The following is an 18,462-nucleotide window of genomic DNA, read 5'->3' as shown; positions in this document are numbered from 1 at the left end:
CAATAAAAGCTTTGCAGATAAACCAAGCAGTGTCCACCCCTCTATCTTTTGGTCAAGTATTTGACAAAGAGACTGAAAGTCCCTCCTAAAACTTTCCTGGAGCTCCTGACTCCCACTTTCCAGGTAGAAGGCAGATGTTTTTTTCTCACTACAAACTTGGCCAACAAACACTAACCTTTTCCTAGAAACAGTGATGTTCTTCACACTCCTCAGAATTCTGTACAATAGTTGGGATGCATGGAATTTCCTTACGCTTAATTCCTTCCATTTATTTCCGTGCTGCTTCCTGCTTTGTCCCTCTCGTTTCTCCTCATTCCCTGTGACTGCTTGTCCAGCACTCATTGTTCTCCAGGCTGAGGAACCCAGTGGTCATTCAGGAAGGGATGCAACTTCTGCAGAGCTGCAGGGCAGCAGCCCAGGCTGCCCCAGGTGACATGGCCAGAACAGCTCCACAGGCCAACCCAGCTCCAAGCAGGAGCAGGGGATGGACAGCAGCATGGCTCAGATACCCACACTTCTTAAATTGTGAAACTGGCTGAAAAGGATGTCTGACACCAGCCATGAAACTACACCACCTGGCATTTACAGAGAGATTTCCTCTCCAAAAGAAAAGGTTCCTTGCAGTCCCAGCCAGGCAGAGCAGGAGCCTGAGCATCATGAACACACGGTAAAGGAGGCTCACAACTCCTCCTTGCACTGACAAAAGCACAAGTCTCACAGCACCAAGGATTAGCTTTTCTTCCCAGCTGGGTCACTGACAGCTCCACTGCATCCCAAAAGTGGAGACAAAGCCACAGGCATGGCTTTGTCTCTGTAACTCCTGAGTGTCCCTGCTGGGACAGTCACACTGGGGCAGAGGTGGGTTCTGCTCCCTCCAAGAGCTGAGGTGGAAAGCACAGTCCCTGATGAAGACAGAGTGACAAGTCTCCAGTGTGCCATTTTAAAGTGCCTTTTAAAATCCTGTGTCTGCTGCCCCATGCCAGTGAGGAAATACTTGTCTCTGAAACACCATCCCCAGTGTAGGGGGACAACGGCACCAGTATTGAACACAAAACAAAACTTCTTCTTGATGTTCAAAAATATGACCATAGGCAATTCTGGCCACAAAACCCTTTGCTAATCTGCCTATTACACAATAAGAGAATTTTCCTGATCAAACACAAAACTAGCAAAATAACCTGCAGAACTGCATATCTGCACAGAAAAACAATCACACAGCACAGCCAAAACAGACTCCATAGGAGTTCCAAACTTGCGGGGGATTAAACAGAGCTCCTCAGCCAAAATTAACAACTTCCTTGGCAGTGAACCTCATAAAGCCACCGAGTTTGCTACAACAATAGGAAGGCAGCACAGCACTTCCCCAGTGCAGAGGCACAGCAGAACCCATCACGAACTAAAAAAGTTTTAAGAAAATAACTGCAGGCCAAATTTTGCACTCAGTCACAACTCCTCAGCCTTGCTCGAATCAAAGAAGAAATGCCTTCTGTAGATTTCATGGTGGGCAATGCAAAGTGATGTGGGATGCTGGGTTTGAGCAATAACCACTATTTCAGAGTCAGAGCAAAGCAAGCCTCTACAGAAAGGGAGGGAAAACTTGCCCTAAAAGAGGATAACAGTAGGAAGTGTGTCATCTTTTAATTGTTCTTGATTTTTGTCTAAGCATTTACATTAAAGCAGAAATTTTATTTCTGTGCACTATGTACACTATTTGCACATCTTTAAAAGATGTTAGATTCCACAGGAATAAAAGTTGGGGCTTTTTTTTGTTGATGTTGTTTTGTTTTGTTGGTTTTTTTGGGTTTTTGTTTTTTTTTTTTTTTTTTTAGATACAACCATTCCAAATCATGGTGCTAGAAAGGCAAAGATTTTTCATGAAGCCTGCACTGGGATTTTTCAGTGGCAACCTAGTGAGGGGGCTGCAGTTACAACATTCTTTGAATGAACCCCAACCTAAGCTCTTCTGTCACCAATGTAAATTACTGACCTATTTTTGCAGGTGAAAAGTATGATACAATGAAACTGCAATGAGTGGTGGAGGAGATCACAGTAATCCCAGAAACCAAGTAACATCTTTGTCCTTCCACTCAGCCCAGGCACCGCAGCTCAGAGATGGGGGAAGGCAAAGAGCTTCCCCTCCCTTCTTTAAATCAACCCAAACACCTCCAGACTGACAGCAGAACAGAAATAAATTATCTTCCTCATGACAGATGACAATCAACTGACTCAAGCAATCCCAGCCTAAATTGTTTTGCAGTCATGTCTGAAGGATGAACTATGACTATATGAGCTAGAAGGATATTAAACAGAATGTTTAATAAAGACTGGGGGCTAAATTTATAAAATGAAGAAGTCAAAAAGGCTGATGTAATCTTATCTGTGCCCTCTTATGCCTGAGAAGGAAAGAATGAGTTCAAGAATGTTTAAAAAACCTGATCTATAATGTCTGTACCAACTTCCTACTAGTGAGCTGAAAGAGGTGCATGGGCAATTAGCAGCCCTGTATGGGACGAGGCCAAAATGTGATCTTGGATATTGGCACAACCAGTTTCACCACTAAGAAACCTTCCAAATATTTAAATTATTTCACAGAAATATCCACCTGATTACTGTTTGCTGGGGAGGATTCAACAAAGCTACAGGAATTTCAGCTCATTCTGGATTTCATTGCTGAGATGAAATTCAGGCACAAGTCACATGAATTGCAGTAAATCAAAGCAGCTGCTTCTAAGTACAGCTCCTTAGAGGGGAAAAGAAAAACAAGAAGAAAAAAAAGCCAACACAAAAAACCAAACTCAAGCTTCAGGACAACATCTTTTATAATAGACCTTGGAGAAAATTGAAATGGCTGCTTCATTTTAGAACAGTGTTTAACCCTTCTGTTAACTGCAACACTCAAAGCATCAACCTGCATTAAGATTCCTCCTCCCGTTAAAAGCAAATATACTGAAGGTCGCAAAAACTTCAGAAATTAAATTCCACCCTTCCTCAGAAAAGGAGGAGTAACCGAGGGGGTTTCAAGCACAGCCTAAGAGAGTTCAGTAAACAAATCCCATTAACTTCAGGGGGACATGAAATTTCATTTCACCACCTTTGCAAATCCAGCTGGAAACACAGGCGGACATTGTTCAGAACATCTGGCTATACAAATAAGTGTTGTTCATTAAATCATTAGACTTAAACACGTTTTGTTCTTTATAGTCTGGAGGGAGGAAATGTTCTACCTCTTCCCTATAAATACCCTCTCCTTTTTGGCTCCGTGTCCCAGATATTGCCAAATAAGGGAAACACAGTTCCCTTCCTTTGTCGGTGGTCCTTGTTATCTCCTCCATGCTGGTGAGGATCCACTGCTTATCTTGCTCTGAAGCTCTCAGATCTTGGTGTAACTCTTCTCCCCGTCACAGGCATTTAATCAGTGAGCATTTAAGCAGGATGAAAATGTACTTTGTGTGATTTTTAATTTTTTTTCTGTTGGGTGGGTATCCATAAATTATGTAAACTCCTAGGAAAAAGGTTCGGATTTCAGTCTTCTGGATTTGACTGTCAGTTGCAGCAGAAGCTGCAAATTCTTGAGAAAATATGAAGATCCTCTGGGGGAAGAGGTTGTGCCTTACATCATTCAGCACTGACTTCCTGATAAATGATGGAGCAGACAGTGTAGCCAGCTCGCCCTGCCAAGGAGATCCTGCTGGCAAAATGAGGCAAGGGAGGGATAAAGCAGATGGGAATAAAAATATGGGAGCCTACAGAAACTGATCAGGATTGGGGAAAACAGCTTTGAGGTAAAACACCAGCCACTGCCAAAAGGGTTTACGAGCCTTAATAAGGTCAAACACGAGCCCTGGAGCCAGATTCCCTCACTCTTTACTAGACATGCCCTACATGTTCCTCAGTGGACTTTGAGCTGTGTTTCCTGTAGTTAGCACACTTCGGAAGATTAGAGAGCTTCTAATGAGATTTATTTTGTCCCAGCTGCTGTGATGAGACTGAAAAATGTAACCAGAACTGCGATGACCCATTCTGCCCCACGGATGGCCCAGAGCCATGGATGCCCAGACCAGCAGTTCTCAGAGCACCTCATAACCATGCTGGATCATTTGTATCCACACTGCCCTGGTGTTCTTTTGCATTTTCAGGTGCAAAAAGCCTGAACAAAACCAAGTTTGAGGCATTTCCATTCGCCTTTAAAACAGCTGACATTGAAGATGGGAGAATATTGTGCAATTAAATTAGGAGATGCTCCCACTTAGCTGATGAAGAGAATCCCTTATCTACAACTTCTGGTGCCAGAGTTGTGAAGCTGGTTCTTTAGTCTTTCAAGATAAGCGCATAAAAATAGAGTGTATCTCCTCTCTCCCTGTGTCAGCCCTTCCCAGCTTGCAGAGCTCTGTGCTAACAAAGCAGCGTGCTGTGGAAGAAGGGGGACTGCCATGGCACTCAGGCTTCCCATAAACTTTGGGTTTGTTCCTGCAGTATGGATACAGCAAGAGAATACCTCCCTGTCTGTGACAGGTCACACGCAGACAAGATTTCACAGGCTGGCAAATTCCTGGAAATTATCTGCACACAGGCAACTTCTGGGAAAGAGTTGGTCAAGATGCCTGAGAAGGAAGCACCCACGGGCAGCTCAAAGCAGAACATTGCTGGGTTTGGAACTGGGCAAAGCTGTGGCAGAGGCAGGGAGGGCACTGGGCATCACTTGCTTTCCAGCACCATCTGTGATATTTAGCTTTTACCCTTCTCCATCAAAGCCCCCATGACTGAAGTTAAGCTTCAAGACAGCAGAGGAAACAGATTTGTTTCTCTCCCTCAACAGAGTTTATTTCGGTGAAGCTGGACAAACATTTTAGCCATTCTTGCTGAAGAAAAGTCACAAATGAAGCCTGATCTGGATAAATTCTTGCAGGCACACAGAACTTGGGACTGTACTCTACCTGAACCCTGCAATATGTTTCTAATACAGCCATCAGTCTGTATAAAACTCACTTAAGTGGTTATTTTACGTGACTATTAGGCAAAAATATTATTTGGTGAGAATCTGTGTGGCCCAGCTAATGGAGTTCAAGCTGGTACACAACTGTGTACCTGACACTCATAATCACTTTGTTTACTGCCTGAACGAGCAGTTCACAGCCTATTATTTTAGAGAAAATACCAAAGATAAAGACTGTTGAAGAAGCAGGCATACTTCCAAATAGAAACAAACAAAAGCACAAGCTCAGTCATGATGTGGGAGATAAGGTCAAGGCACGAGAATATCACACTGGAAATTCTGGGTGTTGCAAATGAACACTGGTTTCTCAAGTTCAGACTATGCCCTAATTAATGCATCCTATTTCCTCTCATGCATTAAAACTTACAGGAAAACAGCACAGAGCACAAAATCTATTTCTAATGAGATATAAGTCTGAAGAATTCAGACAAGTAGTATTAGTGGCTAAAACTTAAAAAAAAATGCAGTAGGAACAGTAACACCATTTAGATTTCATGTTTGTTGCTGATCTATCCTCTCAAGATTCCACACATCTCTGGTTCCACTAAATATTATGTTTCATGTTGCATTATTTGGTGTAATACTAAAATTCACTCAACCTGACAGATGTCTTTTACTCTTCTGTGTGTTTTTTCAATGCTATTAATAAAATCACTGTGTCAGTTTTGACAGATTGCCTCCTGAAAACAATCTTATTGAAACTCCTTATTTTATAGAAGCAAGTACATTTAGGGACACCAGAGAAGCTGCATTTAACATAGGGGTATTTTGTACAGCAGCAGAAAAAACATTTATGACCAATTTTGTCTGTTTCTACATTGGTATAATAAATGTCTATTAGCATGTACCAAATCATCAGTTCCCAGCTGAAATAACATAAAATTTACATGTATTGCCAGTGTTTCTCAGCCTCTTTGCTTACATGGACCAAAAGTGATGAAAATACTCTTCTAAGCTTTTAAATCTAGAGGATATACAAGCACAGATAAATGTATGACTCAATAAGCAAAATTAATTCAGGACCAAAATAGAAAAGAATTGACAGGATCTAGAATGAGTAAGAAGAGGAACTTCGCCTTGTTCCTGTCTGCACTGAATCACAGCTCCTACAATTTACCTTTAATTCACAGGCTTTGGATTAAAACAACAACTTGATACAGTTAAACAAAAACAGAAAAAAACCCATACTTATTTCATAAGTATATTTAAATGTTACACGGAAGATGGGGAGAGAACAGGATGGGGCTGTACCAAGAACAACTCAGCTCTGGTTTTTCATGTGTCACCCACTCTGCATCACTTACCAGCAGCTTGCAGAGCATGCCCCACCCCATTCAGGGATACCTGAGGGTGCTTCTTCACCTCAGAACTTCTGCTTTGCCAAGTTAAGTACTTACTGTAAAATGTTTCCAAATTAAAACCACCATTGTCAGGAAGTGCTCTTGCCAAGCCCATTCTCCAATGCATTGCCCTCAAAGAAATGAGCACACGGAGCTCCCCACATCTCCTGAGAAACTTCCAGCAGCAGGAATTTGAAGCCATGGTTTTCAGCTTCCAGAGTAGCTGGAGGCTCCTTCAGTGCACAGAATCAGATTTACAAAACCTCCACAACAGGAAAGCAACACCTCTGAGGCTTGTACACATATGACACTGGAAGCTGATCATCTGTCAATAGCCTTCAACAGCTCTTTGAACTATTAATTGATTCTGGTGGTTTTTCCTCCCTTCTCCAGGTGTAAAACACATCAATGCCACAGAGCAGTGAAGTGCACCCCAAACTCAGTGCTCCTCACTGGGAAAGCAAATGTGCTTTTCAAACCTGAGTTAGATGAGTCCACAGACAAGAGGGCAGCGAGTGGGCACCAAGGACTGGGCAGGACTCGACCCTCCCTGGTGCCTGCCAGGTCTGGGTGCTGCTGGAGGAGCCAGGAGCAGCATGTGGGACATGTTCAACCTTGCAGGCTCCTCCTCAGCATCATCTTCATCACACTCCTGGGCTAGAAGGGCTGATCTGAAGCCAGATCTTCTCAAATGAGGATGAAACCTTGTTCAGCAACACTTTCACAAAGGCACACAAGGACCAGCCTGGAGGCAGCTCCCTGCCCAGGCTGGGTCTGTTTGTTCTGGCACCCAGCTCCCACCCAGCTCCTGCACAGGATGAACACAACAATCCATTGCCCACTTCCCACTTCTACCCATTTCAAGTGGTTTACTTTTGGCTGTCTTAAGCTCTTCAAACTTCAAAAAGGATTAAAAAAAAAAAAAAAAAAGATTTTATCTCATTTGAAGAGAGGAAAAAAAAAAGATGCTTTATAAGGAAATAGGCAAAAGCATTGTCAGAATGCTCAAAACTGCTTATGTTCCCACAGTACTTGCAGCCACACACAGAACTTCTTGAACTACCAGGCCCTGCATGACCAAGAAGGGAGCCACTGAGTGCATGAGAAGGAAGTGACTCAGACTGAAATTCATAAAGGACAGCATGAATGGGACAGGATTTCCGCTTACAGCTCTTTTTACATGGCAAGGCTCCTTTACAAAAAAAAAAACAGCCCACAAAAAGCCTAACCCTGCTCCCTCCTGTCCCATTCAGTTTTTAAAACAGCTCTGTGGAAAAGCTCCAGTATGGATTTTAAATCAGAATCCTAGTACCACACCTCCACTTCTACCTGTACAAAACCATCCATCATCCCAACAGAAACACTCAGAAGAATTGCTAAATTTTCAGTCAATTATAAACAGGCTTTTTGTTTGGTTTTTTTTTGCCTTAAAACAGCCTATTTCCAACATAACTAGAAATCTTTATTTACAAGTGCACCACCCAACACAGCATGATGCAGTCAATGGAAAAGGTCAGAATTGCACTTATATCCCCAATCTGAAACCATGAATTTCCCAGTAAAAAGGGGATGCTGCTGCTATAGAACCACCCTGGGATATCAGCACCAACTTATTTTTAATGTACCATCATGTTGTACCGAGGTGCACAGGCTGGATCCACAACTGGAGAGGTGACTGACCAATAATTTAACAATAATCCAGAGTAATGTACTTAATTTCAGTACTGATCACATTCAGAATTGATGATTTATAACCCCATTTCTTCTACCAGTGGTGAAGCAGATTTTTGGGGAACCCTTCCTTCTTTTAATATTGGAAGGAAACTGGAAGTTATTGATACATGGCAGAATTTTCCTTGAGCACTTACTCAATTTCATGGGCATAATACATGAAATGGGAATAGATATCGATGGGAAAAGTACATTTTAAACTTAACTATCACACATACTGTGATTTTTCAGGGAAAAGGGTTGAGTTGTCCTTGCATTGTATGCTGGACATTTTCTTCAATATTATTCACATGATCCCAGAATGGTTTGGGAAGGACCTGAAAGATCCTCTTGTTGTAGCCCCTGCCACAGGCAGGGACACCTTCCACTATCCCAGGCTGCTCCCAGCACCATACAGCCTGGCCTTGGACACTGCCAGGGATGAGACAGCCACAGCTGCTCTGGATAACCTTTGCAAGGGTCTCCCCACCCTCACAGGGAAGAATTCCTTCCCAATATCCCACCTAACCCTGCCCTCCTTCATTTTAAAGCCTTTTACCCTGTCCTGTCACTCCATGCCCTGTCAAAAGCCCCTCTCCACCTCTCTTGTAACCTCTTTAGGGGCTCTAAGAGGGGCTCAACCCTCTCAGTCTGTGTTGATAGGGAAGGTGTTCCATCCCCTCTATTGCTCCTGCAGCCCTGTAATAACCCCATTCCCAGCAGAGTGGGTGTGCTGAGGAAAGGAGTAACACACCCCTCAGAGAAATCACCACCAAAAACAAGGAGCAGGACAAGCATCACCTTAAGCACAGGGGCAGCAGATCCAAGAACAGAAACTCCCATCTTCCCTGTCACAAACCCCCCGTGTGCATCATCTCTCCCTGCTGATGAAAGCAGACACTCCAATTGCCTCTCTGAGCATCAGCCCAGGAGCAGCTGGGACTGCAGGGAGAGGTGCCCCTGGCGAGCTCCCACCCACACTTCCAGCACTCAGGCAGCTCCTAAATTTTGCTTCAGCCAGCCCAATCCCTCAGGACAGCAATCCCTGTCAGGCTGTAGCACTGTGTACTGACACAGGCTGCTCTCTGCAGCAGCCAGAGCTGAGCCTGCTCCAGCTGTGTCTGGGGCTCCTAAAGCCCCCTCCCTCGCCAGCAGCTGGATCCCAGCACTGCTCCATCATCCAAACACCCCAAAGAAGCCAGCTCCACTGCAGGAGCACACACACCCCACAGCCAGATAGGAAATGACAGGCCATCAAGCATATCACAATCCCAATTCAAAAATCCACGCAAACAAAGCCCTCAGCTCCAGCTCTCCTTCACCTTACTCCAAGTTTTACTGCAAATTCATGTATTCCTACTCCTAAAGAGTTTTTTGCTTAAGTGGTTTTCTAAATAAAGACTTATCCACAAGTTTTATACATATATATACACATTTTTATATATTTATGTATCTAAAAATAGGTTTTCCAGGCTATTCTGCAATTTTGGAAGCAGCCACACAGCACCATCAAGTTTTTAACTATTAGCAGGCTGAACAGATACACATCCACAAAACCTGCAAGTTTAAACCCCTTTGCTACTTGTTGCTTCTGACACATTCATTGTTTGGCTATTCCAAAAACTGTCATCTTAGCAGCATAAATTAAATTAGCAACTGTGCCCAGACTGCTGATAAATCTCACCCTAATTACCTGTGTGGCCAGGTTAGTCAGGTATTCAGCAATAAATCCCCAAATAATTAAAGAAGAAACAGAGAAGGTAAATATAAAGCGACAGATATGATTAGAAGCTTGTAAATACCAAGTGGGAACTTATTTTATTTTAGGGAGCTGCTTCATGGGAGCCTTGAAGAAACCTCTGTAACCTTTCTGCAGAAATCTGAATGTAAGTTTACATGTATGACTATAATCATACACTGATGTCAAAAACCTCACATTTAAGCCCACAGTATCTTTTATTTTTTCCTTTTAATATGAAAAAAATTCTCCAATTCCTGCTCTGGCCATGAACTTGCTGCAGATGCTGATGCAACTCCAGAGCTGCCACTTCTGGGTGCAAATGCAGAACCTAATTTTAAAAGGCAGGGGGGTGGGACAAGGGATGCTCATTTGCACAGCCTGCTGTTAGGGACTTTTCCAGAGCTGGGGAGGACTCCATCCCTCGCTGTCCCCAGTCTGAAGGCAATCTCTGGCTGGCTGACAGGACTGGATGTGCTGTAGCCTTGACTCCACTGATTTTCTTGGCATTTTAGAAGCCCTCGTGCTCTTCAGCTGCAGCACAGCAGAGCAGTCCAAAGCAATGAATTAGACAAACACAAGGGTTGCAGGAAACCCTTAGATAAGATGCTTTTAAATTATTTCTAGATTATTTCAGAAGGGATCAGCCAGGCTGAGTCAGTACCCACTGAACCAATATTTTAAGACTATACTTTTTTCCAGGTCTTTCACACACGTGCTTCAAACACCTCATGTGTTCTACCTCAAATAAACACCTAAACATAAATAAGAATACTAAAGTTTACATAAGCTGATTGGCAAGAAATAACTATAAAGTCTAATGCAGTGATTCATTTTCCTGGATTACAGCATTCCCCAATCAGCTCCTTGCTGATTCTAAAGACCCTGAAGCACGTCTGCAAATCCTCATTCCTTACCATGCCAGCAGCATTTTTTCCCCCTCTTTGGCTATTGATACAGTTAATTTTCATAACTATTTCTTTCAGTTATGTCTCACAATAAAAGTACATAGGCATATCAATATACACTACTGATAGATTATGGAAAACCTGTGTTTCATAAATTAACTGAAGATATTTCAGAGTGTTCTACATTATGAATATCGTGGACATGCTGGTTTGGTTGCTATGTCAAGGTTTGCTCAGGCAGCTGCTGCTGTAGCAATCAGCAAAGAGACAAGTAGAGAGGAGAAAGGCAGGTGGGGATAAGGGATTATAACAAGTTACTAAACTAAATTTAGGTGGAACTGTATACAGACTAGCTTGTGATAAATGAGATTTGATTACAGTAAAGCATTGGGTTGTTCATCTAAAGTTTTAAATTTTTAAATGGCAAATCTCTGAAAATGCTGAAGAAAATTATTTCAAAAGTAGCCAGATTTATTTGACCACTATTTCCAATGACTAGCATTAAGAAATTTCTTCTGAGTTCTGTTTTCGACTAATCTTACTTTCACTGAATTTTCATGTAGAAACCCCTTGGTTTTTCAGCCATCACCTCTGAACTTTCTAATACCTTTACCAGGTTAACCTAGGATATGCAAAATAGTGGTTCCTAGTAGTCAGATTTTGGTTATAGTTTAATTGTCCATGAAGTTTTCTGTAAAGTGCCAAGATGCTTCTCCAAAAAGCAAAATAAAACCAAGACCTCACCCATAAAACACACTTCTACTTCCAACAGATAAAAAGAGAACGATGCTGCATCTACCAAGGGAGCAGTCACAAAAGATGGGGAGGCACTGGGCTCACCTTACAAAACAAACACAGCCCAGCAAGCCCGGCGCTGGGATTTGAGTTCACACCGCATTAACGCGTGGGTGGGAGCGTTTCTTGGCACGGCCACTGGACCCACACAGAGGAAGGCCACAAGCCGGAAAGGCGCAATAAAAAAAAAAAGGCATCAAAAATAAATAAATAAAGCCCTCTTTTTACCGTGTGGGTCTTGTTCATTTGACTTTGGGCTGCTCCTTGCCCTGCGCTCTGGTTTCTTCAGGGCCGGGGCTGCCCCGCCGCCGCTGCTGGCCCCGTTGTGGCTCTTGGCGTAGCCGTTGTACACCGTCGTGCAGCTGCCTATATGGCTCTTGTAGATGGAGGAGGGAGGGCTGTTCAGGCGGTTCTGGCGGTCGATCTGCCTGTCTTTGAGTTTTTTGTGCTGTGGTTTGCTGTACTGGTCCTCCCTGGTGATGTAGCTGGACATCCCATATAGTGGTATGATCTCTGAAACGGAACGGGTCACCCGCGTTAACTCAGAACAGCAGAACAACTGAGGGGTTTTTCCCCAGAAAACCAAATTTCTGGCTATCTCCAAATTAAATTACACCAGCTGTTCCTGGAGACTTTTAAAAGAAAACCCTTTTTTGCAATGAATTTGTATTAACTGTGCTCCTTTGATGACAGAATTTTACTTTGGCTGAGTATGTAAAATACCACTATTAGGGTGATGTTTTTCCCTTCCTTTTCAGTCTTTGTGTTTCAGGGACACAGATTACAAGCAAAAATCCGGACAGAACTGATCTTTTGGAAAGAGCCTTCATAAGCTCAGAGCAATTTAGCATTTTCTTCCTCAGGGCCTGACTGGCCAGAACAAGCTGAGATGTGCTGGTTCCAAGCTGCCAACCCTGGATTACGTGCAACTTAACTTCTTAGTATAAATAGACTTAACAATCATGTCAGTTGTGCTCCACAAGAAGAGAAGTGCAGCATGAAGTAGAAGCTTTGGGAATTAAAACTATCTCTAAAAGTTTGCGAATTATCATCAATATCATGTACATTCTTCAGATACACTTCATTAAATACAATCCCCACTTCCCCCTCCATGGATGGCTCTTTCTTAACCTAAGGTGGGTCAGCTTGCAGGGATCACAATATTTCCTGATTTTTTTCTATAATTCAGTCTTCCTTTTTGTGCTTCACTTCGGGTGTGAACCTTGAAAATATCATGCCCAAAACAGTTCTGTCTTTAAAAATACATACTCATAGCTAAAGCCCCCACTCAGGATATTAAAGGAGGCTCCATCCATGTAACAAAGCCACTCTCTTAAGTTCTCCACCTCATTCCTATACTCTTGGCTCCCCCAGCCCTTAACCCTTGCTGAACACAGGTGTCAAAGGCCATTCCCAGTCCCTTCCTCCCAGCTCACCTTGCTCTCCATATATTGTTGGGGGAAGATGATGCTGCGGGAAAAACTGTGGTGGCATGTCCCCAGGTCCAGTGACAGGAGGGTAGAAGGCTGTGTGGGAGTTGTGGATGAAGTGGGGATGGTGTGCCAGGTAGGGGGGCAGGTGGTGGGTGGGCGAGATGGCCGAGGGGTAGCTGGGAGGGAAACACTCCGGGGACTGCGGCGTCACCACCACCCTGCGCACGCCCGTGCTGTCCTCGATCACCTGCAGAGAAAGGAGCACGTCAGGCAGCATCTGAACCAGGCACACCTCTGGAACAGCACTGTTTACAGCTTGTCCTCCCGCTGCAAAGCAGCTGGTCACGGGGTTTAGCTTCACGAATAAACACAATTCTAAAATTAATATCAGCAGGAATAACCGCGGTGGCGATGTGGCTTTTCCTGGAGACTCAGATATCCACACTAATCACTGGGAGCTGTACTGCTGCTAGCGATAACTATGTGGGTTAAGGGACAGAATAAATAACCTGCATTTAGGGAGGAAAACAATTGAAAAAGGAACACAAAGCACCAAAATAAACATACTCATTGGGACTGACCTTACATTCTGCCCATAAAATTTCTACCATGGATTTTGATGGCGCCCTGAGAATGGAGTTAGTAACACTTTGGAAAGCAGCTGGCACTGCTGTGGTGGAGAGGATGTGTGTGTGCACATAGGCATGTACTCTGCAGGAACCTGCTGTGCTGGCCAACATCTCCAAAGGAGCTGCTCTGTTCATAACAGGTAGCTGCTCAGGACAAATCACAGGGCAGAGGGTTTGTTTCTCTTACAGAGCTGGTCTATACAGCCACACAAATCAGCTCCGGGTTATGCATAACTTGGCCCCTAACGCCATAATCACAGCATGTAAAAACAGATGTAGGAAGGTGGAAATGTGCTTAGGCTGAAAAATGTTTTTCAGGTTATAATTTTTCCAGAGTTGTATTTCTGGAGAACAGTCAACCAGCCAAATTTCAATCCAGACTTAGGAACCAAGCTTTTCTTGAAGCTCATCCAAAAAACTTCTGCCATTTCTTAATTTAAAAAATACAACCACGTAAGAACCATTACTCTCCCTTTGACTCTGTATGCTGGCATGCATGAGGTGGAAAAGCATGAAGGAAGCATCATTTAATTTCATACAACAAACAGGTTGCTGAGAACCTCATTTTCTCTAAACTGACTGATGGCACACAGATGGAGCAGTATCTGTGATGAATATGTTGTATGAGATAACTGCACCAGAGGCACCTCCTGCAAGATGCTGCCACTCTCAGCTGATTCCCACACCACCAGCTGGGGTTATAGAGCACCAGCAGAGGAGACTCTGCTGTGGATTGCCCACACTCCTCTCATCACATCCCAGTGTCTTTAAACCACAAAGGGAAATCTGTGCCCTGGAGCAGAGGAACGGCACAGGCAGTGGCTGTTTGTGCCACACAGGACCAGCCCTGCCCAGGGGCAATGCCCACAGCCCTGAGCAGAACTGCTCCAGCCAACAGCTCCTGCCTCAGGCACCAGCTGAGCAAGGTACCACAGGGGAAAATCCACCTAGGAGTGGCTGACCCAGTTCCTCCCCAGGCCAGGTCTGCCCTCAGGTTCTCTGCAGTTATGCCTGTTAGCTATGGGATGTGACCATGGACACAATTCCTGTGGCTTGGCCGGCCTCTGCAGAAGACAATTTTCTATAGAAAGTTAATTCAGTCACTTGTAATATGTCACATTAAAAATACATTGCTTGCTGAGTAACCAAAATAGCAATTGTTTGGCTTAACATACTTGATTCTACCCTCAAAATTTACGACTTCCACAAGCAATTTGTCAGCTGCCAGCTTTAAATTTCAAAGACTTCACAGAGTCCACAGAAGACAGCTGAATCTCAGAGATTCAGACTATCACATCCTTTCAACTGCTGAATTTTCAGGCTTCCCATCTCTGGTACTGGTTCTGCTCCACAGCATCTCTTATCCTGCCACCAGGTCTCAAACCTGCACTCAGAAACCTGGAAAAGAGGGAAACCCTTTTCCGTTTAGCACACAGTCAAAAAACAGAACTACTTATCTAGGACTGTGCACAGAAATGCTGGATTTAACTCCCAGACTCGGATTATGCTGTAACTTAATTGAGAGAGCAAGTTCCTGCATCCTGATGTGAGAGGTTTTCATCGTGGCTTTAACTAGTCCAAGCCTCAAAGCCAACTCCAAGCTCTTATCTCTGCATCTAGACCAGCTACATGTGCCTTTTGTGCTCTGGTGAAAGATGAATATATTAAGGAACAGATTTAGACAGAAAGCTTGTACACTGAGCAGCACATAATGTAAACCATATTTTAAATTATTAGGATTCAGCTTCCTGAGCTATCATCTATAAAGCAGGGAGGAAAGCTCAGAGTCCTGTCAAAGACCTTTTTTGATGAAATTACCCTGCTAGATGAAGCTATAAAATATCAACAGGATGGAGAGAAGCCAGAGATGAGGGGATAGAATGGAAAATTTCAGCTGGGAGGAACCTACAACCACCAACTATTCCAACTCAAAGGATGAGCCAGCCTTCCAAATTACTTCAGTTGAAAAGCCAAGACACTAATATCTTTTATTTGTTTCCTCCCAGGCCATGAACGCTGACAGCATTCTTGTTATTCCACGTGCATACATTACAAATGAACACAAAAACACAGGGGACCTTGCAAAACCCACTTTATTTCCCAATCCTACTGGGCATTTTCTTTTTAAACTAGGAGTTATTGATATATATGTACATTTCTGAAGCTCTACATACAATCTTTAAGTACACTATTCTGCCCTTAACAAATCAAAGTTGGTAATCTGATTTATGTGTTATTTCCATTAGGTAGCTATAAGGACTGGAGATATCCCTGGATCTGTAAAACCTGCAGTGAGTGGATTGTAGTAGTGCCATTCTGGGAGACAACACTCAGTTCATCAAAGACAGATAAAGTCAGTTTTGATCCATTAATGAAGAAAACATAACTTAGCAGAGAGGCTCAACTTTGCTATTTTAAGAAGAAATATGCAATTCTTTGTATCTGTATAAAACCATTTGTCACAAAGATCATAAATTAATCCGGAAATTGCTAAACTGTCTCTATTTCAGTGCTAAGAATCAATAAAATCCTAATCCCTGCTGATGTCTCTAGATGCAATGGGAATATTAAAAATAATTGCTATTACTAATCTTAGTGCTTTATATTTAGAGAAAACAAATATCTCTGGTCATTTGGCACCTAGAAATAAATTTCCATTATTTTGTGGGGGTTTTTTTGAACAGTTAGTAGGTAAATTGTTTTTTGCTGGTATTTTTTGAGCTTGCTCGTGTAAGTGGCATGCCTCCTCAATAACAATACTATTATAGCATAGTTCTGTGTGGGTTTTTTTCCCATATTTTAGGGAGCTTAATTGCTACATGAGGTAGGTGATGATCTTTCAGGGCAGTCTGGGTTGACATTACTCATACACAATAAAACTGCCTCCCCCATTGGTTGCCACATTTGGGGAATGCCATTTTAAATGTTATTTGTTTTCCAGTGCAGATATCACTGTAGTAACTAGAGATAATTCACGTATTCAAAGTACATCACACTGCTCCACGTTGTCTCATTTTTCTCCACTGAAATTTATTATCACACTCTAAGGAAAAAGACACGTTAATTGTGCACAAGTAAATTGTATCTGTATTTTGTGAGATCCAGTTAAAGAAACAGCCACCCTCATTCTGTAACACACCTTTACTGTATGGGTTTATATGGTAATATGCAAGTAATTTCCACTTATTTTCAAGAAAAAAAAAACCCAAAGAACCCTTATTTCAACTTAATATGGTAGATTCAGCAAAGACATCTGGAGCATGGCCACTGGGTGGACCACAACCAATACTTCACAAATTTCATAAACTAATTTGAAACTTCATTCATAAATCAATCTGTACCCAAAAGCAGTACAGAATGAGCTCATCCACGAGGCACTTGGATGTCAACATTTTATTTATTCATTTAATTTCTTAAAGATGCCAATCCGAGTTCACACCAGTCGTGGCAAGTTTGTATCACTATCTTTAGAATCCATCAGTATTAAATCGAACACCAAATTAAATCTATACCTTCAATGTGGAAAATGGATAAACATCTAGAATGCTGGCAAGCACATTGGGGTAATTCAAATCTAGAATGATACAGTTCTTCAGGACCAGTGCCCATGAACTCAAAAGGATCATCACTTCATGGCTTGCTCCATGTGAGATCTGCACAACCCTCCTTCTGTTCAAAGCTTTAATGAGGATCATCCTGTTAAAGGATTGGCTGCAGTCTACAAAACACCCAGAGGAGCTCTGTGAGCAGTAAGACACAAAAACAAGGAGATTGTCACTAAAACCTGATGCTAGCCAAACTGCTTTTGGAGAAGAACACCTCTCTGAAGGGACAGGATGTGCTGAGGACCAAAATCCTGATTTTCAAGGATGGGATTCATTTTCTACCATTTTCAATGTCATTTAAAGATACTCCTCTTCCCAGAAGTTATGGTTTAGTTCTGCAAATGCCATGTGCTTGGTGCAGGAATATTGAACTGCAGGACCATGGCTCACATTCAGACCACAGAAACCCCATGGACCAAAGGAGGCTCTTCAACACATGTGCACCTCATGGTCCAACCAGTAAACTTGTCCTTTAGTCTTAAAATATCTCTGGCAGAGAGCTCATATTAACAAACCTGTAAATAAAATCAAAAGTGGAGTTTCATGCCAAATTTTTTGGTCCAACTACAGACATGTAACTTCTCAAATTCAAGAGGAATTGCTCCAGATTTATTTCAGAGAGAGCAGTCCTCAGCCAGTAGCACTAAACAAACACATTAATGATCCTGCTTTTTGATATTTTCATTTCTCTAGTTCTCCTGATCAGAGTACTTCAAACCCTCCTCCTCTCCTCCCAGACATACACTGAAAAACAGGAACAACCCATGAGGATATCCCCAAATTTAACACCTTAGCCTCCAAATCCTTAATCTCACTTAACAGTTAAAGCCAAAAAAGTTGGCATCACACACATTTAATGCAGATTTCTCTGCCATGTCACCTTCCAGAACCAACTTTTACAGCAGAGATATTGTCCACCAAGAGCACAGCAAGGAACTTCTCCTCTTGTCTATATTTAACTAACCCTTAGCCCACAAAGAACTGCAGGGACATGAACCCTGACCTGATAGCTCCTTTCTGCCAGAGGTTTATCTTAATGCAAAATACTGTCTCTTTCAAGAGCTGGTCTTTTGAGAGCAAAACCATAGCATGAAAGATTTGAACTGGTGGTGTGTATTTGTTTTCTATTATTTTCCTGGATCATTTCCTGCCCTGGCTAAGCCTCATCATTGGGAACATCTCCTTAGCACCAACACACCCAGCTCCTAGTCACAATTATTAACGTGGTCCTTGAAGTCTAGAAAGAGAGTCTGTGTTTGTGCTGCCTCCAGTGGGGCTGACCTTGCAGGGCTCACATCCTTTTGCCAATTT

General features: G+C 42.8%; 1 protein-coding gene across 1 annotated transcript in view; it reads right to left on the bottom strand.

Moving 5' to 3' along the window:
- Positions 1-18,462, bottom strand: part of FNDC3B (fibronectin type III domain containing 3B) — a 183,049-nt gene that overhangs the window by 71,431 nt on the left and 93,156 nt on the right. The window contains exons 5-6 of the mRNA XM_064385242.1: positions 12,921-13,164; positions 11,713-11,997 (exon numbers count right to left, since the gene is read on the bottom strand). Of these exons, the coding sequence (XP_064241312.1) occupies positions 11,713-11,997; positions 12,921-13,164 (529 nt within the window). The remainder of the gene's footprint in view (positions 1-11,712; positions 11,998-12,920; positions 13,165-18,462) is intronic.

Source organism: Passer domesticus, chromosome 11 (assembly GCF_036417665.1).
Source record: "Passer domesticus isolate bPasDom1 chromosome 11, bPasDom1.hap1, whole genome shotgun sequence".
NCBI classification, from domain to species: domain Eukaryota; kingdom Metazoa; phylum Chordata; class Aves; order Passeriformes; family Passeridae; genus Passer; species Passer domesticus.
Note: the sequence above shows the minus strand (reverse complement) of the source record. Positions and strands in the feature narration are given on the sequence as shown.